Source organism: Trematomus bernacchii, unplaced genomic scaffold, assembly GCF_902827165.1.
Source record: "Trematomus bernacchii unplaced genomic scaffold, fTreBer1.1, whole genome shotgun sequence".
Taxonomy (NCBI): domain Eukaryota; kingdom Metazoa; phylum Chordata; class Actinopteri; order Perciformes; family Nototheniidae; genus Trematomus; species Trematomus bernacchii.
In genome coordinates this window covers 2,699,860-2,712,959 of record NW_022987567.1, presented here as the reverse complement: position 1 = coordinate 2,712,959, position 13,100 = coordinate 2,699,860, and the positions used below count along the sequence as shown (strand labels likewise).

The window sequence follows — 13,100 nt, the reverse complement described above, 5'->3', positions numbered from 1 at the left end:
TTATACAGTATGTAATGGGTCACCTGAATGTTTGGATCATGTGAGCACACCTTATTGTTTCCACATTAAACAAATCAAGTCAAGTGCCCCCTGCCCCCAGTGTTGGAGAACCAGATGTGGGGTTAAAGAAAGTCATTGCCTATATTTAAAAATCAATGAATAAACATTGTACACTACCCCTGGTGACATTTATATTAGCAGGACGGTTACATATTGTAGTGTGGAATGAAAACGCAGCAGTTCAGCAACAGTGAGTCCATTGAGCTTTGTCCATATCCTGTTTGTGAGGCGGTGAGAGGTTCCCATGAAGGAAAGGTCGCTGTCATGTTTGGCTCCGAGCCAGTACAATCAGACGCTCCAAAACAATCAGAGGATTATGCAAACGGTATTCAGGGCAGGCGATTGTTCTGCTAATTTCCCATCTTTTTAATGTTCCGCAGCTTAAAAACCTGAACCCTTTTAAGAGAAAAAAACACCTTTTTAGTAAGACTCCTCAAACCATCTGCCTTTTGTGCACTGAGTAACAAACACTAGCCCTTTTTGATACATCAATAATGAGTAGTTGTTTCTGAAAAGATCATTTCGCCTCTCAATCTCGGCTCCCGCAGCTTTGGGTCTGTTTGAGTGCCAGACTCGAGAACGAAAGCCTCTTGGCGAACTTCCGTCAGTAATGTGATAATGACAGTCATGATGAGGCACATGATGTAACGGCATATTTCAGAGCCGTTGTCGGGGTGGAAGCTGTCCAGCGCTGGTTTGGAGCGAGGCCAGGCGCTCCATCAGCACATAGATCGAAGATTACCACATGCTCTATTTACATAAGTCCCATCAGTGCTGTCAAAGCTCGCCACACCTTCAGATAACAACTGCAAAGCATTTTCCAGACCTGCTGCAGTCAGCTGAAGTCCTCAAGTGTGTGTGTGTGTGTGTGTGTGTAAGATTGTGTACTGTGTTTGTGTGGGTCTTCCTCCCTCATTGTAAGTAATGAGTGTGTAGCTGCCAAAGAAGTTTAAGAAGACTTTTTTTCCTCCAATAGTAAAGAGGATATGACTTTATTAGACATGAATGCTATCCATGTGGATGTCTGGTTGCTATATTAAGAACTAAATCAAATGAGAAAAGATACATTTTGTTTATCGACATTTCCCTTTTTTAAATGACTGCCAAAACAGTACTTGTCAATGAAGACAGTGTCGGTTTTGGGGGGAAGTCTACGAGCGTGATGTGGGGTGGCATTGGCTCTGGAGGTAAAGTGGTCATCCACAAATCGGAAGGCCATTGGTTCGATCCTCTGTCCATGAAAGTCAAACAAGTCAATTTAACCCCAAATGGCTTCCGATGGCATGGTCAATGGTGTCTAAATGTATGTCAATGTAAGTGTCCTTGAGCACATGGCCCCTTGTATGGCAGCCTCTGTATTTATAAAGTACAGTCTATAAGGGGTTGTTATTGGCTGAATGCTGATTTGTATTCGTAAAGCTTTTTATCGGGTGGAACAACTGGAAAAGCGCTGTAGAAATGCAGTCCATTCACCATCCTAGTCCGAGTGTTTGGGTTAGGGTTGTGAGCGTTAGGGTTAGGGTTGGATAAAGTAAATGTAATATTGACAGAGCAGAGTGGTGCAGTGCTCAGCTGTGTGTGTGTGTGTGTGTGTGTGTGTGTGTGTGTGTGTGTGTGTGTGTGTGTGTGTGTGTGTGTGTGTGTGTGTGTGTGTGTGTGTGTGTGTGTGTGTGTGTGTGTGTGTGTGTGTGTGTGTGTGTGTGTGTGTGTGTGTGTGTGTGTGTGTGTGTGTGTGTGTGTGCGTGCGTGCGTGCGTGCGCGTGCGCGTGCGCGTGCGCGTGCGCTGTTCAGATGCAGGGTGGGGCTCTGACAGGGGGGCAGCAGCAGTTGTGTCCGGGGCCCTCGCTGCTCGCCAGGCTTTCAGCGAGCGGCAGGAACAGAGCAGCCATTGTTGGTCGGGGACGCTGAACGCCTTGTGACCAGAGCGGCCACTCCCTTTGTGGACAGAGGACACCCCGAGCTGAGGGGGTGACTACAAGGAGGGACGAGGGGGGGGGTGAGGGGCTCCTGGTGGGAGGCTGTGGAGGTGGCAGAACATGCTCCCTCCTCTCCCACACAGACACAAGTGGCACAGCAAAAGGCATGGAAGATTGATTACACAGTCTGCGCTCTGATTGGCTCTCTCATGTGACAGCTCGAACACATGAGGAGGGAGGGGGGGTGAGGGGGGCTCCTGTCTTCATTGTTGCCACAGTGAATACTTTATCCCTCACTTTGTTACTCAAGCAGAGCTGGAATTAGGAAATGAAAGCAGTGATGCTGTGGAAGCTCTCTGAACAAAAGCACCAACACTTTTAATCTAGATTTAAACTAATCTGTTCACTAATAAGTCCCAATAGTGTAACTGTAGTGTAACTATCAAATTAGATAACAATAACAATAAGTTAATGGTGGTACATTTCATCACACAAGTGATTGGATAAAACTTTGGAGCGATGCTAGAGAAATTAAAATACAGGAATGGTCATGTAAGGAAGAACAGACCCACACAATGTTTTTATTTTTTATTTTAGTTATTTAGGCAGGAAGACCCAATGATTTATGATTACCTTATTTAAGAGTATGTTTTTTGTTTAACACTAAAAAAGGTATTTCTTATCTTTGATGAAATAAAAAAAATGTTTCTTAACAGTGATAGATTAAAGGTGGGGTAGTTAATTTTGGAGAAACCAGCTTGAGTGCGCTAGAATTTGAAAATACACAACCGGAGAAAATCTGCCACTTCCTCACAGAGCCCCTCCTCCAACACACACGAACGCGCACATGACCAATGAGGGCACGAGATAAGTTTGTGCACAGATGGAAGGCTGACAGGCAGGTAGGCCATCCAGTTACTTTAGCCGGGCCGGCTCAAATGATTGGTCGTGCTTTTTACAGTACTACAGCTTCCACAGATGACATTTTTTATGGATTTTTTGTCAAAGCACTTCAGATATTCATTGCTATCGGGATGTTAAGAGCATTCCACGGAATATAACAAAACGTGTATCTCGAGCCGGTTTCTCTAACTTACCTTTAAGTGATTTCAGTTTTAGTGCCAATTTAAGAGTTAAGGATATTTGGATTATCTTTTGTATACATCATGAATCACAATTATTGTGACAAGGATATTCTTGACACAAATTCCCTTGAAAATTCTGTAACACCAATAACTGGGTCGTCCACTTAACATTAAATACAAAAATGTTACATCACAAAGTGCAAACATTTCAATTTGATCTATTTATTAGATAAAAGAGTCCATAGTATTGAGATGTGTTAGACTGCTCCTAAATCGGTTCATAAGCCGTCACTTCATTGCAGGGCTGTGCAATTAATCGTATTTTAATCGCAATTACGATTTTGGCCTGCCACAATTACGAAAACAACATAATCGAAAAAAACAATTATTTTGCTTTGCTAGGTTGTGACATATTTGATCTAATTAATTTTGGTCTCATTTATTTGTATTTATCATATTTATATATGTTTAGTAGCTTGTGGAAGTGCGCTCCAAAATATTTGTTGATCTTGTTTATTGGTATTTATTATTTTGATATTATTTATTTAAATTTATCATTTATTTAATTTATTTGTGTATTGGTTTTTCAGTTGAATTATACATTCAGGGAAATCAACAGTTAAAAAGACACTGTTCAAATAATTATTTGTATTTATTTTAAAGTTCAATAAATTGATTTTTTCAAAGTCAATGAATAATCGTATTTAATAATCGTGATATCAATTATTGACCCAAATAATCGTGATTATGATTTTTGCCATAATCGCACAGCCCTACTTCATTGTGACTTACTGTGGATTTGCTCAGTAGATTCAGACACTTGTCCTGCTATGAACCCAACAAATAAAAAGGAAAAACCGACTGCCAGGCTGATCCAATGCCAGACTCCCACTCCCACCCCAGGTCTTATTCCATCCTCTGCATCCTTTCTTTAATCCCTCCCTCACATTATGTGCGTGTGTGGAGATGAAGAAACCCAGTATCAGTTGAAAGCCATGTGTTCCTTATCAGAAAGCATCCTAAAAAGACCAAGCGGAGGCTGCTGTGTAAAATCCGGCAGGTTTCATCTATTTATTTTTCATTGCGAGACCAATCGTCCCTTTTATGTGACGTTTCCCTTAATGCCTTTCCTCAAATGCACTTAATCCAGCATCCGATCCAGCCAAATCGGTTACTCGGCTTTATAAGTGTATTTTTATAGGATTCTATAAAACCCCATCCTGCCATAAAATATTTTTCACAAAAAGTTCCCACAAGCATATATTTTTCTCTCATGATTTATTTAATGTAGTTAAAAGTGCAGCAACTAATCACCTTTATTGTTTTGCAGAGTGATCGTCTCCTGATCAAAGGAGGGAAGATCGTGAACGATGACCAGTCCTTCTGTGCTGACATCTACATGGAGGATGGAGTCATCAAGTGAGTGTACTGCTTTATTCAAGTCGCATCTTAGTTTAATCATAATTAAAACGTTATAATTGATCCACATGTATGACGTGGTTCAAAAGGAGTATGGAAGCCCTTAAATGCCAGTGAGAAAAATAAAATCTGGTGATGCATTTTATAAGTCAGGTCTCAATAGTCTTTCTTTGTTTATGACTAAAGAACAGATGAGGTTTTTCCAGTATAATCTTTCCAAGTAATTTGTTCCCCCTATTTATGAAACATGTAGTCTCCAGCCTCTTGTGGCAGAAATTAGTATCACATCAACAAACACTTGACAATGATCCGAAAAAAACAATTATATTGTAGCTTTTCTTTTGAAATTGTAGTTTTTTTTTTTTACACGTTTCCATCTCTTCCCTAAAAATGATCCATTAAATCAATATTCTACAGTACAGTAGTTTTTTTTACATTTGTCCTTTATTGATTTCTATAAATAAACTTACCTTTTGCTGAATTAGATTTTTTCTAAATCATTCACATTTCATCATATACATTACATTTCTTTACTATTGTGAATTTTTCTTTTAATAATGCAGGTGAAGAATTTAAAAGCCTTGTCCAAGTTGTGATTTGTGTCAATCAAATTGTGACGTTTTCTTTCCTTTTTAGACAAATTGGGGAAAACCTCATTGTGCCCGGCGGGGTGAAAACCATCGATGCCCACGGCCGCATGTTGATGCCGGGCGGCATCGATGTGCACACGCGCTTCCAGATGCCGGATCGAGGCATGGTGTCAGCCGATGACTTCTACCAGGGGACCAAGGCTGCTCTGGCCGGAGGAACCACCATGATCAGTGAGTTATCAGAAGGATCCTACTGATTGAACATTAAAACCTTCTGCCTTACTAGGAACACTTAATGCAGACGGCAACTTTTTGACAAGGGTGGGATTTATTTATTTATTTTGGAATACGATCTCAGCTTTTATAGTCTATATTAAACTGTGTAAGGCAAGGCAAGTTTATTTATATAGCACCTTTCAATACAAGGCAAGTCAAAGTGCTTTACAAAAATGAAAGACATTAAGAAAATGGCATTTAAAAGGAGATAAGATAATAAAAGAAACATTAAAAGAAAAAATACATGAATAAAAGTTACAGTGCCGTTTAAGATATGAATCAGACAGCCATTACAGCATAAAAACAAGCTTTCTGTTATATCTGGCTTTCAATCTAAAGCCCTGCCTTCAAAACTGTAGGTTTATAATACTATTTCCCACTAGATTGAGCCGTTTTTTCACGTATTTGCCCAATAACCAGGTTTGCTTCAGAAAGAATGCATTAAAATGAATGTTCCCCTTAAAAACACAGTGGCACTTAAAAGTGAAGTTCTGAAAATGAATAATATTTGGTTATAATCAGGACTGAAGTCAGTTACAATGATTAACTTGACAATACTGTATATAACAATACTGTATATAACATTTCTATATCACAGGGTGTCCGCGGGGTCTTAAAAAGTATTAAAAGTTGATAAATCAATTTAGTGAAAATTAAGGCTATTAAAAAGTATTAAACGGGATTTTCCAAGGTATATCATTTTGTAGCTTGTTGTCAATAAGTATATAAATTGTCCAAAGAGGTTGTATTCTACAGTCTGCCTGAATGTAATCATTGCCTAGGTGTGTAGTGTGATTCTGTGTAGTTTATTTATGGCATCCCGTTGGGTTTGACGTCACCTGAACAGGACATCGCACGCTCACTGCTTGATAGCGCGCGAAAGTCCGTTTACGCCGGTTGTTAAACAACATCATTATGGGGAAATGCAAGTCTGCGTCCAAATGGTTGGAAGATAAGGAGGAAGGACAATCAATACTGTATATAGTAAATGTGAGGTAAAGTGTGTCGCCAATGTAACCTGTTAAAACTCGAAGTGGCGATGAGGTCTTAAAATGTATGGAAAGGGTCTGAAAAAAGGTCTTAAAAGGTATTACATTTGACTTCAGGATTCCTGCATACACCCTGTATCAGTACTTCCACAGGAACTTTTGTCAAGGGTTATTTCATCAGCTTGTTTGGAGTCTTTCTGTGAGTTATTCACCGAGGCTGACTGCTCCTTCATTCTCTGATTGGTTTTAATTACAAATATTTAAATGAGAACACGACTGGTGCCAGGTCGGGCCGAAATGTAAAACCGTCCATCTGCTCTGAGCCTGACTTCTGTTCGCACTCAGACAGGAAGTCAGTTCATTTCCCCTTTGACCCATAGATACTATCAGCCTGACACTGTTTATTTAAACAACCTGTATGTATTTATGTCCTTCATAAATGTTATGCTTCATGTTTTTGGGGGTTGTAATCTAGTTTGCATGATGTTTTGTGATAGGACCATTGTTTCTAAAATAATACAATAATTAAGAAGCCGGGAAACGTTTTCTTATAAAATTCCAAACTTACATTTCAGAGATACGAGATGGTTTTTTGTTGGGTTTTTATTTTTATTTGTTTCTCGCAAATATATGACTTTATATTCTGAGAGTGTACATATATTTTTGTAAATTGACAACTTTAAACTTGAATGTTTTCATCTTCGAATATAACCCCGCTTCCCTTGGCTCTGTTTTTACAACAAAAACATAATATTAATGCCATAGTTATTAGTTATCGTGTAGAGTTAACTAGCGTAGTTGTTTAAGCTGCTGACCTGGTCATGTCGTATTCCTTTGAGGTTTTCTACTTAATACTTATATCCTTATTTATGCAATTATGTGAATATTGAGACCAATTGTTAGGTTATTTAAGACTTAAAAGTGTTCCACCCTATATAGATTTGGTATACATTGAATACATACGTTGATTCCACGAGGAGATTTGTCAGTACATTTTGTCTATATACTATCAGTCCCTTACTAGCGGTTTACGTTCCTGTGTACGTTGTTTTAAGAGGACAGAGGACTGTATAGACAACACATTTAAATGAAGCTCGGCCCTCCTCTGTGCTGACTCAGCAAATGAACCCTCCCTCTCAGTAAAACAAACTCTCCCAGGCTCTCGTGTGTCATTGCCACCTCAGAGCGTAAACGCTGACTGCTGCAGGATCAGGTCTGCAACACGGCCGTAACGCATGGCCGAACGGGACTGCACCAAACGCATAAAGAGGGTCAAAGTGAGCGTTGGAAATGTCCTCTGAGAGATGAGACAGAGACAAACGTTTAACATGTAGACGGACAGATGTGTTTAAAATCAAACATTACGATTAAACTCCATGATGTTCTGTGTGGTCCAGACTTTAACCCTCTGAAGGAGTTTCAGGGCGTTTCCTCCTCCTGTCACATTATACTCTGCAGCCTCGTTTGTCACTGCAGTAAATGAGTCCTGCACCGCCTGTAAAACTGCACAATCATGGCTATAAGAAGGAGAATGCTTTGCTATGGTGCAGTATTACATCGTTTTAATGCTCTAAAAGGTTTCTTTGATCATTCCTTTTACAATAATTGGACAAAAAAGAAACAGGGACTCCACAGGCTTTACTTGAACTATTGACATTTCAACAACCTTTACTTCAAACCTCTCTTGTCTTCTTTGATCAGTTTTAATTAAATTTTTTCTGTGACTGTTGGATTGAATTTATTGTTTTTTAAAGAATACGTTTAGTGCACCCTGTTTATTTTCTGTACAATACATTCTTTGGATAGATTTAGCTCTTTTATCTAAGATTGTAGCGTATTGTGGTTGTATCTCCTGAAGCCAGGCTGTATTACACATGATTCATTTAAAGGGCCCATGTCATGCTTTTCCAGTTATTACCCGTCCCCTTGTGTGTTATGAAGGTTTTTATGCATGTAAACGGTGTGCAGAGTCACAAACCCTCAAAGTACACCCTGTAGCGAGTAAAACTCTAACACAGAAAATACCTCCCCAAAACGCCTCATCGGAGATACGTCATTGTCCATTTGATTCTTCCATTTCGTTCCGGGTACGGCATGATGTCAAGCCGTACCCGGAACGAAATGGACCAATCCGTGGAGCCGTTACGTTACGTCCGCGGAGCCGTTACGTTAAGCCCCCGCTGATTGGTCCAAATTGACCAATCCACGGACTTCCTCACACACACATCTGTGTGCAGGGAGCAGGCAGCTCAGCTGATTTCTCCTCCCTGGCTGCAGGCTGATAACAGACAGTTGGGATCGCGGCGAAATTCTCTCTGCAGACCCATTCTCACAGCGTTTATCAACCTTTTTCTTACTCAATATCAAGCCACACTTATTGTTTTTACTTCGGCTGTGACTTTGTGTTTGCTCAGGATGAGTTTGGCTGTGTTTGGCTGTGTATCGATAACAGAGTTGGGTGTAACGCGTTACAAAGTAACTAGTGCAAAGTAACGCGTTACTGTAATAATATTACTTTTGTCGGTAACGGAGTAGTGTAACGCGTTACTTTTATAATTCAGTAATCACACTACAGTTACTAACATTGCCCCGACACGCGTTACTTCGTTACTTTTATAAAATCAGTCATAATCACACTGACAGACAAGAGGGGTTTCCGCCGCAGATTTATATGTACGTAATCTGCGCGACTTGCACGTCCACATCTCCACGTGCAGTGCTGCATAAACATGGAGTCAGCGATAACTTTCGAGGGGTGGAGGTATGCCCATTATTTTGAGTTCGTCCGAAGAATAGACAGGAATGTGACGGTGAGGTGCAAACTGTGTCCAGGCCAGAAGCTGTTATCCACTGCTGCAAACACCACGTCAAACCTCAACAAACACCTGCAAAGAACACATGCTAAGGTGAAGCTAATAGCTAAGGACCCCCGAACCCAGAGTGAGGATGTTGTGAGTACGCCGCCGCCGACTCTGAAGCAGCACAAATTAGAATTTGGAGGACCGGTAACCAAAGCAGAGATGGACAGGCTTGTAGCATCCTTCATAGTAGAGGTAATGTTGCCCATTTGCACAGTGGAATCACCATCGCATCGTTCAGAGATATACTGCGCAGGAGATAGCAGGAGACAGAGGACAGCCATAGTCAGAGCTATCTGGATCAGTCTTATGCGACAATGGAAACTGAACTAAAGAGAACATTTAAAACTTTAGCAGTCTGCGTGATCTGCCTGTAGGGAGGGGCGGGCCGGCCCTGCGAGTAAAGTAACGAGTAAAGTAACGAGTTACTTTTATGTAGAGAGTAACGAAGTAGTGTAATATATTACTTTTTTTTAAAAAGTAATATGTAATATGTAATATATTACTTTTTTTTAGTAACGACCCCATCTCTGATCGCTAACAAGGAAACAACACCTCCACAGAGCTCAGCGCGATTCACAACGTCCCGACCAATCAGAGCACACTGTGCTCACAGGGAGGGTGGGGGCTGGAGCTATTGGAGCTACAACGTGCCGTTAAAGGCAGAGAGTGAAATTCAGTGAATACACGTAGTTTACAGAGATGCTGTATGAGAAACCAATGTGAGTTTGGAAAAATGCACAGTATAAATCTATTCTAGTAGACCTCAACAATGGAATTATGATCAGTGGAAATGGCCATGACATGGGCCCTTTAAGGACTGTTCTGAATTGTAAAATATGCAAATAATTGATGTCTTTGCAGTTTCTGGCTCAGATGAATGGTGTGATTTTTTTTTTTAAGAAAACATGCTTGTCAATCCTCCTGTGGATTTTGGGTTTCAAATTAATCCAAATTCCGTCTAAACTCCAGAAATCTGATGTGAGCCGTCAGTCTGAACATATATTCAAAGTAGTTTCACAAAAAAGGAAGTTAGAAGCTCTTGGGACCACATAGCATGACTTGATTTATCTCTGGAATAATTAACTGACAAGTTTACTAATAAAAAAAATACACTTTTACAATTGATTTATCAATACCTACTGGTTCTGGCTGCTTAGCATGAGGATTGGCTAGTAAATTAAATATATTTCCATGCTTCTATCTACTGCAATCTTTAGAAATGTCGAGACATGGTCTAGGAAATTCTGATGTTTACTATGAACTACTTTTTTGAAGTTGTACAGACTAAAATAGTAAGTAATTAATTTGACAGATTGACAGTGAAATTGGGTAAAAATATTCAGGATTTGTGTCCCCAATGTAGAAAAGCACATCGTTTTTAGGCCTACTGAAGGAACACACATCAGCAGATGGGAGCCATTACATTCACTGAAAAGTAGCTTCTTCAAAAATAGCATCTTGAGATCATATAGTTCTTCTCTGTGTGGTGGAAACCATGAGCAGATGGAGCAGATGATGGTTTGTAATGACAGGAGTCATGGATCTGGTAATCCTCGAGGATTAATATCAAGGGTAATTTGAGAATAATCTGGAACATATCTGACCATCAGGTGTCAACTTTAATTTGTCTCTGTTTGGTTCGAAGTGTCATTGCAACCTAAAATCAGTTGCTGTCTGGAGAGTGATTAGTGAGCAGTATATGCACACATGAACATAATGTTAGTTTAGTTCTCCACTGGTGAGTAACATACAGCTTTTTAAAGAGTTACAAGAGAGCGATTTTCTAACACATACATGTCGTAAAACCATGGACCAGATACCCGCCATAAAACACTGAGACACACAAGACACAAGATGTTTATACTGAAGGGGATCTGCAAGAGGTGACCTTATAACCCCAGGTCAGTTTGTGTTTCTTCCCACGGACCCTTATCTTGCAGTGGTATAAAACACTGTCCGAAACTTTAAAACAGATGTCTAATAAGGCTAACAACACTTAAGGATTACATTTCTTAAAGGTCACCTATTATGCAAAATCCACGTTTTCATGTCTTTTCTACATCAACATGTGTCCCCTCTGTGTAAAGAGATTCTGAAAGTTTCAGGAACAAAGACCCCCTCTCTTTTTGTCCTGATCCATTTCTATAAAAACCTGTCTGAAAATGAGCTGATCAGATTTTGGCCACTTTATGATGTCATAACGATTTTTGGGCTTGTGTAACCATTAGCCAATCACCAACCACCCCGCCGTATCACCTGAATCTCCTCCGAGAGCACCAGTGTGTTCTTTTTAACCAAATATCTCTCAGAGGGGCGTGGGGAGGGGCTCCTTATTTTCATCTAAAGTAACAGACACAGAATCAGCACTTTTGAAACAGGGCTGAACTAGAGGGGATTATGGGATGCTGCAATGATCTGTTTGGCTCAATCAATGTCTGTGTTTGTGTGTGTGTCCAGTTGACCACGTGCTTCCTGAGACCGGCGTCAGCCTCCTCTCGGCCTTCGAGCAGTGGCGCGAATGGGCCGACAGCAAGTCCTGCTGCGACTACTCGCTGCACGTCGATATCACCGAGTGGCACAAGGGCATCCAGGAGGACATGGAGACGCTCGTGAAGGACCACGGTACTCTTCGAACACTTTCACACTTTATATATTTTCTGCTTTTATCTTCCCTTTCGTGGTTTTCACACTGATGTCCTGTGTCTGTAGGTGTCAACTCTTTTCTGGTCTACCTGGCTTATAAGGACGTTTTCCAGCTATCTGACTCTCAGGTAGGGACCTCTCCTCTTTTCATTGTCACAAACAGAAGACTTTAAATGCATTTTCTCTGCAGGGCTTTTAGATATGAATAATGCTACACTAAAGGTCAAATATAAATCGAATACAATGTTATCGATTTTAAGTAAAGTTGGGGGCGTGTTGTGGCTTGTTCACATTGACACTGTTTTGCCTACACTTAATCTAATTAAACTGAGACTTTAACATGGGACTTTCTTCTGCGGCACTTGAAGACAAATATGATCCATATTAATTTCTAGTCAGTATAATGGACCTCATTGTAACATGACATATGGAAAGTGACAGCGCACAATCCACAATCAAAGATAGTGCCGTTTACTGTAGAAGCATTTTTGCATTATCCAGAAAACAACTAAATCATAACTTGTTTACTGTTGCTGTCATTCAGAATAATTACAGGAAGAACAAACCATCTTTTTTAAATATGTTTTCAGTCAGTCTGTTGGGATGTTGTCTTGTTGGAATGAGTCAAAAAAGCAGATGTAGAGATTAGCCTTGATTTTGGCTCTTCATTTCCTACCGACTGTGTGTGTGTGTGTGTGTTTCTCCAGGGAGAGTGAATGGATAATAAAAAATACATCTCTGTCCAAGTCTCTTTCTGACTCATGGTGCAAAACTAATGAGTCCATGCGTGAATGTGTTTTGAAACAGATCTGTGTCGCTCTTTTTGCACCTGTGTGAGGAGAAAAGAGATTATCATTTTTACTTTCTCGCGTCAAACTCTGGCAACTCTTTATTGTTAAGCGTCTTGCAGTCAGGAGGGGATGACTCACTCAACTCGTCAGTTTCCCTACGGTCCCTGAAGTTATCGCAGGGTTTGATAAACAATCAGAGAGAGAGAGAGAGAAACATACTTTGCAGAAATCAGTGTCGAATTTCCGTTTCACCATAAACGCATACTTTCCCTCGAAACCTCAAGTGTCAGACTCGCATCGGCATCCCAAACATGGCTAAAAATAGGAATACACAACAACAGAAAAAGAAAAACTGTCAGAACTCTATCGAAGCTTTGGGAAGCAAGTGAGACTTTATCTTTCCTCTGAACCCCTTTTCTAAGTTTAATCCAAATATGTTTCTCTCCTGTGTATATGACTTGAAAAGCACT

The 13,100-nt window shown here is 40.3% G+C and overlaps 1 protein-coding gene across 1 annotated transcript in view; it reads left to right on the top strand.

Annotated features, from left to right (window-relative positions):
• The window catches only part of dpysl2b (dihydropyrimidinase like 2b), a 34,024-nt gene that overhangs the window by 9,219 nt on the left and 11,705 nt on the right, over positions 1-13,100 (top strand). Inside the window, 4 exon segments of the mRNA XM_034125872.1 lie at positions 4,392-4,480; positions 5,117-5,301; positions 11,654-11,818; positions 11,906-11,967. Of these exon segments, the coding sequence (XP_033981763.1) occupies positions 4,392-4,480; positions 5,117-5,301; positions 11,654-11,818; positions 11,906-11,967 (501 nt within the window).